The sequence below is a fragment of the Dermacentor albipictus genome, chromosome 2 (genome assembly GCF_038994185.2).
Source record: "Dermacentor albipictus isolate Rhodes 1998 colony chromosome 2, USDA_Dalb.pri_finalv2, whole genome shotgun sequence".
Lineage (NCBI taxonomy): Eukaryota > Metazoa > Arthropoda > Arachnida > Ixodida > Ixodidae > Dermacentor > Dermacentor albipictus.
In genome coordinates, this window is record NC_091822.1 from 204001449 (window position 1) to 204015164 (window position 13716).

A 13716-nucleotide genomic window follows, 5' to 3' on the forward strand; every position below is an offset into this window, starting at 1 on the left:
TTATGAATGAGAAAGGATTCTTGTACTTCTAGATCATGGGGTGATTTGAAACCTGATTGTATTACTGTTACTTTGATGTTGTCAAACGTATGACCGGGCAGTCGAACATGTTTAGATAATGGAAGGTGCGGCAAGCTGTTAAGGTGTGCTTTGTGGTTGTTGAATCTGATACGAAAAGATGTTTCGGTCTGACCGATATACTGCATATGATACACTGAAGATTCAAGCAGATCGATGATGTTAGTAATGTCGCAATGAAGTCGCCGTTGATCTTACCAGAAAAATTGGATGCTGTGCTTCTAGCAGTCTTTAATGTGGTCATATGAGTACAAACTCTACAACGGGGCTTATTGCAGGGATGACAACCAGCAGGAGCAATCACTTTAGTCTTGGAAGAGGCTACTAGGTCACGCAGATTCCTGGAGAGACGATGGTGATTCCGTGAAAATGCCTGAAGACGGTCGCTCTGTGTCAGTAAGTTATAGTGCTTCCTGAACGTGTCGCACATTCTCTCTCACACACACACATATATATATATATATATATATATATATATATATATATATATATATATATATATATATATATATATATATATATTCAGTCGAAACCTCAGCAATCATGGAGGCATTGCGGAATCACGATGTATACGAGCCGTATGTACAAATACTGAAAGATATCTATAGCGGCTCAACAGCCACCATAGTCCTCCATAAAGAAAGCAACAAAATCCCAATAAAGAAAGGCGTCAGGCAGGGAGATACGATCTCTCCAATTCTATTCACAGCGTGTCTACAGGAGGTATTCAGAGACCTGGATTGGGAAGAATTAGGGATAAGAATCAATGGAGAATACCTTAGTAACTTGAGATTGGCTGATGATATTGCCTTGCTTAGTAACTGAGGGGACCAATTTCAATGCATGCTCACTGACCTGGAGAGGCAAAGCAGAAGGGTTGGTCTAAAAATTAATCTGCAGAAATCTAAAATAATGTTTAACAGTCTCGAAGGAGCACAGCAGTTTACGATAGGTAGCGAGGCACTGGAAGTGGTAAAGGAATACATCTACTTAGGACAGGTAGTGACCGCGGATCCGGATCATGAGACTGAAATAATGAGAAGGCATTCTCAGGTTGCCATTATCCCTGAAGAGAAGAGTGTATAACAGCTGCGTCTTCAAGCCTCTGCGCGAAGAGCTTTCCCGCATAGTCCAAGGTGGCATAATAGCCAAACAAGAGCAACCCGCAGACTGGGTGAGTCCTCTGGTGATTGTTAGAAAAAAAGGACGGCAAACTAAGCTTGCTCGCTAACTAAGCGTGGATCCGAGGAAAATTAACGACAGTATAAAGCGCGAGCATTACGAGATGCCGCGTCGCGAAGACATTGAACCTAAACTAGCGGGGTCACGTTTCTTTACACGCCTTGACGCGAATTCGGGGTTTCACCTGATACCGCTGCATGATGAAACATCAAACATACGCACTTTCGAAACTCCCTTTGATCGTTACCGCTTTCTTAGGCTGCCATTTGAGGTAGCATCAGCCCAAGAAGTGATTCAGAAGACTCTTAGCGAAATCTCCGATACACTGACAGGAGTACGAGTGTACTTTGATGTCATCGTGTGGGGTGCCACAAGACACGAGCACGATGAGAGGTTGCCAGCGGTCTGCCGCCGCCTCTGCCGTTTGGTATGACGTCCCACCGCGTTCCTCGTCGCGCTCGCCTCCGCTCGCTTCGCCAGCTGCGTGGCATTCCTGATAACATGTCGGAGGATTGAAAAAGAGAGCTCACGCGCGCCGCAATCGCTATTGAGGCGGCAGTATGGACGGCGACAGTTCTGATAAGCAGGAACAGGCCTAGAATCGAGATAGGAATGAGATGAAGAGGAAACGAATCGCCCAGGAAACAGACGAACAGCGCGCCGAACGACTGGCTAAACGCCGCAATATATCTAGACAACCAGACTAACCTGGACTTGCAATCAAGATTAACCAAGGCTAACCACGCTATGCCTTAGCTTTCGCTACGTATATCCTACCATAGCCGAGCTAAGCCACTCCCAATTTTTTGCCCGTCCTTAAGACCGACACTGAAGCCCTCGTCAAGAGATGCGCAGTTTGTCAGAAGTACGCATGTCGACAACAAAGTGAGCCGCTCATGGATCGTGAGTGCCTGAACATGCATGGTACTGAGCAAGTGTAGATATATTTCAGTGGGCTGGAAAATCATACCTTTGTGTCTTTGATGGGCTATCAAACTTTCCAGAAGTGCAACTTTTACGGGACATAACGATGGCCGCGGTTATAAGGAAGCTCAGCGCAGCGTTTGCAAGGTATGGATTGCCTATCCAAGTGTGCACAGACAACGGACCAGTTTGGCAATCACGAGTTTGCATTGTTTACGAAGAAGTGCGACTTTAAGAGGGAGCTTTAGCTTGGGTGCTTCTATCTAAATACACGTAAAAGGAGATTTAGTTTTTCTCGGCAACCACTTCACCAAACGACGAGGTTTGTTGCATTTGAAAGGAAAACTTCATATCTAGTGGCTGTTGGTTTCGAATTTTCGATTTAGATCGTCAAAATTTTACTAAATGGGCAAAAATCGAAAATTTTCAGAAAACGAAACTATGAAGTTTACAATTCTGTAACTCAGTAAACAAAAATTATATCACAATCCTGTGTATCGCATCTGATAGTATGTCTGAAGCGTACAAAATTGATATGTTACACATGAATCTGAAAAAAGAATGCAGTAATATGGAAATACAGCTTTTGCAGAACCCTTGTACACAACGTAACAAATTCATGTAAGATATGTAAATATTCATGTAAGATATAAATTGACACATTGAATTTGTCCGCTACGAAAGATCTAATGGATGCCGTTTACAGTACCATGATATCTGTTTTTGGTGCAGAGCTATTACTTTATAATCTTCGTGCGTCTATTTTTCTCAAACTTTCGAATTTTTGAAAATCCTTTTCATAAATTTCAGGCCCTAAATTGAAATTCCGTTTCCAACAGTCACTAGAATTTAGCTTTCTCTATCAAATACAACACATTTAATTAAATTTCGTCCAGGGGTTATCTCAGAAAAACGTTTTTGTGTTTTACGTGTATTTGAATAGGCCGCGTCGGAGTTGGGCCCGAGCTAAAGCTTCCTCTTAAGAACGTCACGTCCAGCCCGTGGTTTCCTCGCGGGAAAAGGTGTCCAAATAGTAAAGAGACTTTTAAAGACGTCGACTGAAATGAACGAGGATTTCTGGCTTAGACTGCTTAGTTACAGGAGCAGTCCGCTAGAAGATGGTCAGTCACCTGGAAAGTTGCTTCAGGGCCGGCGACTTCGGACACCTCTTGCAGACTTCAACCATGCTCCACGCAAGTCGGTAAGGAAGCATAAACAGTACCAATCCCTGAGACGTCGTCTTCGCCACTTCAAGAAGGCCAGGTTGTCGGAGTACGTAGAGATCTTCGTCGCCAAAAGCCAGGGTTCTCAAAGCGACGGCTCTACCGAAGTCATACCCAGTTGTCACCGAATATGGAAGTATTTTGGGACGCAACGGACAACATCTCAGGGCGACGGCTGAGCTTTTCATCACTGCACCTAGTGATGACGACATGCCAGAGGACGGCTGCGAGAACAGCGTGCCCTGCCAGGTACAACCATGTTGCTGCAAGCGCAACCACCACTGCACCGTCGGTACCGACACCTGCGCCAAGATCCCAGTGCGAAAAGAAGAGAACCACGGTGGTTGGAGAATGACGAGAACGTTGTACAGGTTCCGTGATGGAACTCTAAACGTTCTGACTGTGTAAACAAACTTTTCTCATGCTTAGAACTTGGGTACCTTTTCCTGTAACTGGTATAGAACCAGCGCGAATAAACGCTGCGGTGCTCTTTATTTGCTCGACACTGGTCTCTGCTGTCACTCTGAGTTAAACGCCAACGATACAAGTTTTGCGTACGGTAGACAGACACATTCGCATCAACCTGGCCCGGGAGGAGTTCTTGAGATTCTCTCTTCACAAGTATGCCGGTGTTTTCTCGGAATCTCGCAGGATTCCGGAAGGGAATCGGGGACTGAAATTTACTGCGCTGTCAATAACTGAGTTAGGACACTCAAAGAGGCACTTGGGTCTGTTAATTTGTGCGTGCGCGTGGGCGCACGCGCGTGTGTTATACAGCTAACATCTCAACACCGACATGACGGCCCACATGTCTATTGCAAAGGTTCTAAAGCTTTCGCATTTGGGGTGCATCGGCAATTAATACCACGTTCCCATCGGAGCCCAAATGAAGCAGTGCAGCTCGTCACTCAATGTGGCTGTTGAGAAGGTTAGCCATTGCCTCCAGTATAGCACGCGCGCTTCAGTGAAATGAATGACTCGCGCAGCAGACGCTCAGTATATGAATCGCAGAAGTAAGCATGCGTTCCCATTGTTCACGCAACGGAGCTGGCGCGTGCCGACGTCGTCGGGCGAATGCGACACCGGCGGCCGCCATGGACGAGGAGTGCGCGAACGAGCGGAAAGGACTGAACTTACGTATATCTCGTGCCTCGAGCAGCAGTTCCAGTTCTTGGCATATGTCTGAGCAGACGGCTTCTGGCGTCAGACGGATGTAGCCGAGGCCTTTGACTTGTGCCAGCCACACCAGGGTGCTCCCAGATTCGAACTCGAGCTGGGCGCGCAGAGGCACACGTTTTGTCAAAAGGGAAGGCACGCGATTGTATTTCTTTTTTAAGCGCCGCGTAGCAAATTTCGTGTTGACATAAATGTATTTAAAACGACGTCCGGAATCGCGAGCTACAGATCACTATTTGCTTTCATTGGGCGGTGAATTAGGCAGCGATCCTCTCAGTTAACACCCCAGGCATAAATATTTGCACACCGATCCAGAGTAAACATAACTAGTTCTTATTCTTTTCAGCTATTGTTCAAGCCATCCGCCGCCCTCTTGATTATTTTCGATCGAGGCGCATGCATGATTTGTTCTGAAAGCCCGCATTCACTGGAAATCTAGAGCTGCGTCAGAACCCTGCGTGTCTATTTCCGGAAGCCCTGTAGCCATATGAAATCAAATCAAAACTTCGTTCTGCCCATAAGTCTGTTCTCTTGCGGAAGGCGAGTGCTCGAAAGAAAGTGCATCTATCCACTTGAGAAGCTCCGAGCCCACATTTGCATGGCATATAGTGAGATTGTGGAAATACTTTCAACATGTTTGTACATATTGTACATTGATAAATCACTAACGTATCCATCACAATAAATTCATCATTCATTCATACCATTTTAACAATGGAAAAAAATCAAAAATCTGAAATTTTGTATAATTTGTAGCTTTCACGCAAAAGAAATTCATAAATCCTTCGCGACAAAATTTGCCTTCATTGCCCAGTTCAGATTTGCTTCTAAATTGATTCTGTATTGAAAAAGTTCATTTAACAGCTTTGGAAGTGCGTGACGAAGCATCTGTTTGGTTAACATAAGGCGTGTAAAGGGTGTTTGCCAGATATCATCACTGCGTGAAATGTAAGACCTGGTTGTCAACTCTGTACGTATAAGTGCGTCTGAGTCGTATTTATTCTTTCTGGCTAGATTTAGCGGGTATGCACACCCACGAGATTGCATTTTACAAATACGGATTGTGTGCGCGCAGCTTTTTCAACGCGCACAGTGTGACCAACTGCTTTCTTTTGTAATATAAGCAGCTCGTTCAGGTTCGTTAACGTGGTTGTACCCAAGACTAGAAAGCAACAATTTAAATGGGAAAGAAATAGTGCGTTATAAACACAATACAGCTGCTGGTAAATGAAATAATGACTTGGCAACTGCGACAGCAGCGGGACAGCACGGCTTACGCTGTGTCTCCTCTTCTATGCCTCGCAGGTTAGGCACTATGTGCGACTGAATTATTCACGTTGCTTATTTACTGCTGTTGCTACTTCGAAAGTCTTCTTTTTTTCTGTGTCTTTATTTTTGCTGCAATGCCACCCGCCGTGGTTGCTCAGTGGCTATGGTGTTGAGATGCTGAGCACGAGGTCGCGAAATCGAATCCCGGCCACGGCGGCCGCATTTCCATGGGGGCGAAAACACCCGTGTACTTAGATTTAGGTGTACGTTAAAGAACCCCAGGTGGTCAAAATTTCCGGAGTCCTCCCCTACGGCGTGCCTCATAATCAGAAAGTGGTTTTGGCACGTAAAACCCCATAATTATACACACACACACACACACACACACACATATATATATATATATATATATATATATATATATATATATATATATATATATATATATATATATATATATATATATATATAGACTGGGGCCCCTGATATTTTGTGCTTATAATAATGACTCACTTACTATTGATCATAATGTGAAATTTATTATGTACCTGGACGACACAACTATTCTGGTTACCACACCAAATTCCACAAAGGATGTCTGTATCGCAAATGAGGCACTAATAAAAATGTCCTCGTGGTCTACCGCAAGTTCATTTAGTAGAAATACTAAGAAAACAACAGCTGTTCTGTTCAGACCGAGAAATCGTAATGTCACAACAGACTTAACATTACATCTTAATATTTCTATTATTCCGATTGTGCCTACTGTTAAATATCTTGGGGATGTATTCGAACAACATATGTCGTGAAACATGCATGTGGACTTAGTCGCTGCTAAAATATCCCGTGTGAGCGGAATTTTGTGTGGGTTAAGATATTTTCTCCCTAAAAGCATCACGCTTCGCCTATACAAGTCCTTGCTTCTCAGTCAAATTAACTATTGCCATCTTGTTTGGGGTACTACTACACTTTCTAATATCACCACATTACACAGAATACAAAAAAGGCCATCCGTAGTATTCTGGATGTTCCGCACGACACACATACGCGCCCACTTTAAAAAAAACTGAATTTACTTCCATGCCAGATATTTATGAGCAAACACTAATTCACCGGTATAAGACATGCATTAACAGAAATAATAACACGTTAAATACTATCTCGAACTTAAAACACAGAGATGGGAAGCTAAACACGCGCAGTTGCGAAGTTAGGGAGATGCCACGGGCAAGGACTAATTACACCTACCAATAGTTGCGCTTTACATTACCGTCTTGTATAAACAAAATCTACACTGTATAACTTTCATTATTGTGCTTTCTTTCTTGTCTTTTGTTTGTTTTTGCAAAAAGGAAGAAATTGTGTTTTGTAACAGTGTATTTGCCGAATTGTGCATTGCAGTATCTATTGTGTGACACATTTGTTGATTTCTTATATTTATAATGTGCGTTAGTAATCAGCGTTAATTCTTTTTTTTCTCTGGTTTCAATTGTGCGTGAGTGCTATATTGTATTATATATACATTCTGTTTCACTAGAATTCATATATATGTATATATATATATATATATATATATATATATATATATATATATATATATATATATATATATATATATATATATATATATATATATACGATGTCTAGTGACGAGGTCCGCAGCCCTTTTAACAGGCAGAGAAGCCTGTTAAAAAGGGCTGCGGACCTCGTCAAGCCACAAAAAGGCTTGTTGTTCGCGGTCCTCAACATTTTGGTGTTGAAATAAAGTGAATTTAATTGCACGAATTAAATTGAATTTGAATTTCGCCGCAATTCCTACTGCCTTTGCTATCTGCGTAGCAACATGGTGAACATGGATGCCCCAAGACAGATGAGTTTGAAAAACTACACCTAGTTTTCAGGTGATTGTCGAGGTGTGACGATAATAGCTTTTGTTTTAGCTATGTTAATTTTAAGATAACATATTAGGCTACACTTGTGTAAATAGCGGAAAGCTTCTTTAATTGTACTTTGAAGAGTTTCATAACAATGACTGCGAAAAAAATGGTTGTATCATCTGCATAAGCTATGCATTCTGCGCCGTAGATAATTTGTGTAATGACATTTTATAGAAGTTAAATAGGAGCGGTCCAAGTATGCGCCCTTGGAGGACATCTGGGGTAACTGCTTTGTATGGAGATGAAATGCCCAGAATTCAAACACATTGTTCAATCGCCTGGTCATCGACTGTACACGGATGTTCGTGAAGTATTCCCACGACGTTGCCGCCAGTTCCAATATTCGACTACAATTCTACAGCGTGGATGCGATAGCGAGGCTCGTCTTCGGAATTCAAGCCGCATCGACATCGCCAACAGTCCTTGTCCATTGCAGCAACTGCCGCGTCAAGTTGCCTTTCAGTGGACAAGGAAACAGTGTGCGTTGCAGGTTATCTAATCACCAACTCTTTACCATGCAGGTGTGTAGTAAGCCTACTATTTACGCTAAAAGGTCTCACGACCCATGCTTGATGCTGTTTCCGTGCCCACAAGTGTTGTGAGATTTAGTATCTGATTGTTCTTTTGTTTTTTTATTGCTTTTGCAATGCGATGATGTTGAAACTAACACCGGCCCAGCACGCGTTCAGATAACTTAATTGACATAGAAACTTTACCGGAAAACCCCGCAGAACAGATGAAAGTTGTGGGGATTTGGGGGATTCGACGCGCCATTGCGCGGGCGCCTTTCACCTGTTTCAGCAATCCCTACGATTCACTGCCTTCTCGCTCCGAACCAGTTGTCAGCGCTGGCTCTCCACTCGCGACGGTTCGCGGTGAGGGCGGAGCTACGACGTCACCAGGTGGCCACTGGCGGCTACTGTCGTGGCGGTAGCGTGGCTCTTTCTCCCTGGGACTGGGCCAGATACGTATACGGTTCCTCTCGTCCGCTGACAGCTTTGTGACTAGGACTGAGGCGCGAGGAACTAGGAACTAGGCGCGAGGTCGTACCACGCCGAGCCACACTTATCGGAGGCCCAAGCCGAAGGAGATTGCCCGAGCTCTCGCGAGCTGGCCTATTTATCGCGAGAACAAGTAGCATAGTCGCCGGGAGTTTTTCTAGCGGCGTGTCCCAGTTTGAGCCTGTGCTCTCGCAGCGACGTACTACAGGCGCCCCTGACTGCATTTTCCGCCTTTGGTGTGGGACCCCTTTGGTTCCCCACCGCCCCGGGACTGGGCGTTTGTGCAGTGTCGGGTGCCGTCGGTACAATAAACGGTTTCCGTCAACTTAGGGCAATACTGTGTTCTTGCATGCGTCGCTCGGAAGCCTCTTGTGGCCTGAGCTCGCGCACAGCGGCGCTAGAGGCTGACGGCTGACGCAGCCCTGTGGCCCGCTAAGCTCGAACCCGCGTGGGTCAGTACTCCTGTGAGACTGAAGACCCCACAAAGTCCTGTTTCAATTACTAAAAGATGTACATGCTCGCTCCCTGCAAAGTTCGAAAGCACAAAACGAGGCAGCTGCTGACGTGAAAGCTGTTAGAAATGGGCGAAAGAGTATAGAAACAAAGATCTCCGGTATACAAAGAAGGCAATCCGAACTTGAAGAAAAATCCCACAACTACGATCACGCACAATGAAATCACTAAATTCTTTTACTTAGAAGGGTTTTCCCGCCGCCTCACTCCAAGCTAAGCAGGCCGCACGCGGCCACACTCAGACTCCTGCAAACAAACTCCTACCCAAATTCGGCGTCCCTTAACAGCATATATGCGGAGATATATCCGAATTGTTCTTGTGTGGCTTGTGGTGAGGTTGCTACTTTGCCTCATATGCTCTGGGAGCGCGGGTCGCTGGGCCCGAAGTTCACCAAGGAAGAGTGGGACACGCTCCTGCGAAGTCCCGTCTTTGGGAACAAAATCCTGGCCGTCCAGTGCGCCCGCGATCGGGCCGGCAGACTAGATCTGTCAGTCCCATCGTGGATTTAGCCGGGTGCGCGTTTCATTGCGTTTTGCTGGACCAAATAAAAGTTTATTCACTCACTCACTCGATCATCTTGGCAAATAATTACCAGAAATGCACAACGTATTTGGTAGTTTAACAGACCGCAGTAATTCCTTCCAAGCATGTCTTCATAAATTCGAAGATGGATCGAAGCGTGACAACTTAATCTTTCGTGGTCTTGCCGACGCTAAAGAAACCTGGAGCGAAACAATGTAACTTGTCAACCGCTATAAAAAAAAATTTCGAACCCTTCAGCACCGACTTGCTCCATCGCGCGCACTGTATCGGTCCGTTTTCACCGACCCAATGTCGTCCCATTAAAGCCAAATTTGCGAGCTTTAAGGCTAAACAAGACATACTTACACTTCGCAGCCAGCTGAAACACCAGAACATTTCAGTGAGCAAAGACTTCTCCCTAGCACACGTATTTCTCGAAAAAAAAAAACTAATCAATTTTGCTAAGAGCTAACCAGATTCCCCTCGGTTCAGATTGCGCTATAACCGATAGTGCATGAATAACAAGTACTTTAACTACAGCCCTGACATCAACCGCCTTCAAGAGGTAAATACACGTGGTTTTGAGGGAAGTCATCGCGACACTGCTGTGCCGCGTGTTACACCTTAGGAAAGGCAGAGGGGATCCCAATCATCCGAAGTGCCGGTGCTCTTTACTAACGCCAGAGGTGCTTTTAAGAAACGTGACGCTCTCTCATCCGCGATATGTGTACACGCAGTGCGAATATAATCACCTTAACGGAAACCTCGCTGTCCACGCATGCGCTTGACTCGGAGATATTTCATGATGCGTACCAGTTTACTGTTTACCGCTGGGACCGCACGGATCGCAGAGGAAGAGGCGTGCTTCTTGCGGTTTCAAAATACATACCATCATCACCTATCCAAGTTAACAGCGCTCTAGAAATTACATGGGTTATATTAACCCCAGGTAATACTAGATTGATTCTTGGCACGTGTTATCGACCACCTTCTTTCCCATCCACATTTACTAATGAACTGCATGACACGATCAACATAGTAGATTCTCGTTTTCCTTCTGACCCTTTGTTTTTGTTAGGAGGTTCTAACTTTCCAAACATAATGTGGAACACCCTGTCATTACGCCTTTCGCCATTCTCGCAACAGACTGATGACCTTTTAAAATTTATGCTCCGTTTTTCCCTCACGCAATTAGTTACTCAGGCTACCAGGATTAAAAAAATTATATATAACACCCTCGACTTGGTACTTACGACGCATGCTGACCTTGCATCTCATATCACATGCCTACCAGGAATTAGTGACCACCTCTCGGTCAATTTCATAATTAACGGTCCTTTCCCTAAAAAGGCAAAACACCGTAAAACCATATGCAACTATCGGAAAGCTAATTTCGTAAAAATAAACAATGAACTGTCTCATTTCTAGGATTATTTTGTCAAAACTTTCGATGATCATTCAGTCCAATCTAACTGGGATTTCTTTGCACGTACAGTTCACAGATTAACTGAGAAATACATTCGTAACTGCACGATAACTACAAATGTGCAAGCGCCATGGTACTCCGGTCATGTAAAACGCTCATCCAACCGAAAAAAAGCGCTTGTATCACTTAGCGAAATCATACCCTACTGACGCGCACTGGGCAACTTATAAATCCGCCTCAGGTATCCATACATCATCTCTAAAAACTGCATAAGACAGCTACTTATCTAGCACACCACCTGAAATACTAAAAACAGATCTTGAAAAGTTTTGGCAAATAATAAACCCAACAACTAACAATGATGTTTCATTAGAAAATTCATCTGGAAATGTTTCCGAGAACGTATGCGCGACCATTCTTAATGAGTCATTTACAGGTTAATTCTCGAAAACTGGCAACGTTGATTTTCCTATCACATACCAACAAGAATACTTACCGATGCATCCTGTGATTGTTGAGGTACACGGAATTAACAAGTTAATAGATAGTTAACCGTACCATTCGTCACCTGTCTATGACTGCATTAACAGTAAAGTCCTTAAAAGCACTAGCCTCTTTAGTTGCATGATAACAACAAACATTTTCTTACGACCCCTTTAACTCATGTGAGCTTCCAAAGGAGTGGAAATTCGGTCCCAGAAAGTCACCTCTTAATTATCGACCCATGCCGATTACAAGTAGTTGCCGTAAATTTATAGAGCATGCAGTTTTCACGAATCTGGCTAGCTTTCTACAATTCAACAGATATACTTCACTAAGGCATAGCATAATTTTCGAAAATCATATTAGTGCGAAACACAACTAGCATCGTTCACTCATGAACTGCATCGCATACTGGATTGCTCATGATGCGCTGACCGTGTCTTTTTGGATTTTAGTAAAGCATTTGATAAAGTATGCCATGAACTATTACTTTTTTAATAAGCTTGCTATATATCGACCCTAACCTTCTAAAATGGATAGAAAATTTCCTCACTAACCGCTTCCAACTTGTTTCTGCTAGCGGTCGTAACTCTCCACTCACTGAAGTTCTATCGGGTATACCACAACGGTCTGTGCTGAGATCACTATTATTTCTTATCTATGTTAATGACCTTACTGCTAAAATATCTTCTACCATACATCTGTTCGCAGATGATTTTGTTGTGTTTCGGGAAATTAAAAGCGCTGATAATACCGAATGTAACACGTAGTCCAAGCTGATCCGGATAACAAAAATGGTAGGTGCAGGAAGTGTCTAATAAAATTAAATATTAACAAATGCAAAATAATGCCCGTATCCAAATCTAATTCTACGCCAGCACCTACCATATGAACAAGGTTCCTTTAGATTTCGTGTTGTCATATAAATATCTTGCTATACACATTACCAATAACTTAAATTGGACCATTTATACACGGTACGTCATTAACAATGCTAATCGCATGCTCGGGTACTTCCGGCGCAACTTTCACAAAGCACCGACTACAATAAAGTTACAGCTTTACAAGACTCTAATACGCTCGAAACTTGAAGATGCACCTGCAATATGGGATCCCAGTCACCTTAATCTCAACACATCACTTGAACTAGTACAAACTAACTCTACCCGTTTCATTCTTTCTAATTATAACCGTGCTGCGAGTACAGCCTTAATGAAAACTAACCTAGCACTTATTCCACTTGCGAACCGCCGCAATATCGCCCGTATTTCGCTGTTTCATAAAATATTTAATCACACCACAGTTCAAGACGACTTCATCCTGCGGCCTCAGTACATTCCAAACCGCGTCGATCATCGCAGTAAGGCAGGAACGGATTCACGTTGCACGAAGTCTTTCTTTCAGTATTTCCCCTTCCATAAATCTTAGTAATGGAACCACCTTCCCTCAAGTATCGTAGCCATCATGGATAACAAACTTTCCGCAAAACATTAGCTAACATTGTATAATTAGGACAATCATTGTATTGCAAGAACTCACCGCACTTGTTTGTTTCCTTTACACTACTACGCTGTATTCACTCCCCTCTTTATAGCCATATGATCCTGAAGGTACATTAAATAAATAAAAAAACTGCATCTTATGTTGCAGGTAAGATGTTATAATCGCGAGTAGTGTGCCTCTAATTCCATATAATTCAAGTTTATTTAGTAAGTGTATCATGCTTTAGACGATCAGATGCCTTCGAAAAGTTAATCAGGCTTCTCATTCAACCAGCTAGCAGACGTTTTCCATCGAAGGCTTTTAGAATAATCTTTTTTTTCTTTTTTGCATGACAAGGGCAATTTCTGTCGATCTCCTTTTTCTGAATCTGGATTAGGTAGGGCTAGTGAAACTGTATTGTTTGCAAACTGAATTACTTAAGTGCACTTTATTTTTTCTGAACCTTTGGAGAGCACGGGAAGTATGGAGATTGGCCTGT

At 43.4% G+C, this 13716-nt stretch overlaps 1 protein-coding gene and 1 long non-coding RNA gene across 5 annotated transcripts in view; one reads left to right on the forward strand and one right to left on the reverse strand.

The window, feature by feature from the left end:
* The window catches only part of LOC135897317 (uncharacterized), a 115842-nt gene that overhangs the window by 14780 nt on the left and 87346 nt on the right, over positions 1 to 13716 (forward strand). For 3 of the 4 annotated variants that reach the window (XR_010563010.2, XR_010563012.1, XR_010563011.1), the window contains exon 2: positions 357 to 474. This is a non-coding gene — a long non-coding RNA (uncharacterized lncRNA). The remainder of the gene's footprint in view (positions 1 to 356; positions 475 to 13716) is intronic. The other variant, XR_011512355.1, reaches the window with a different exon arrangement.
* Positions 3366 to 13716, reverse strand: part of LOC135897333 (uncharacterized) — a 45422-nt gene continuing 35071 nt past the window's right edge. The window contains exons 6-7 of the mRNA XM_070534619.1: positions 4545 to 4680; positions 3366 to 3709 (exon numbers count right to left, since the gene is read on the reverse strand). Coding sequence (XP_070390720.1) covers positions 3516 to 3709; positions 4545 to 4680 — 330 coding nt within the window. The 3' untranslated portion in view covers positions 3366 to 3515. The remainder of the gene's footprint in view (positions 3710 to 4544; positions 4681 to 13716) is intronic.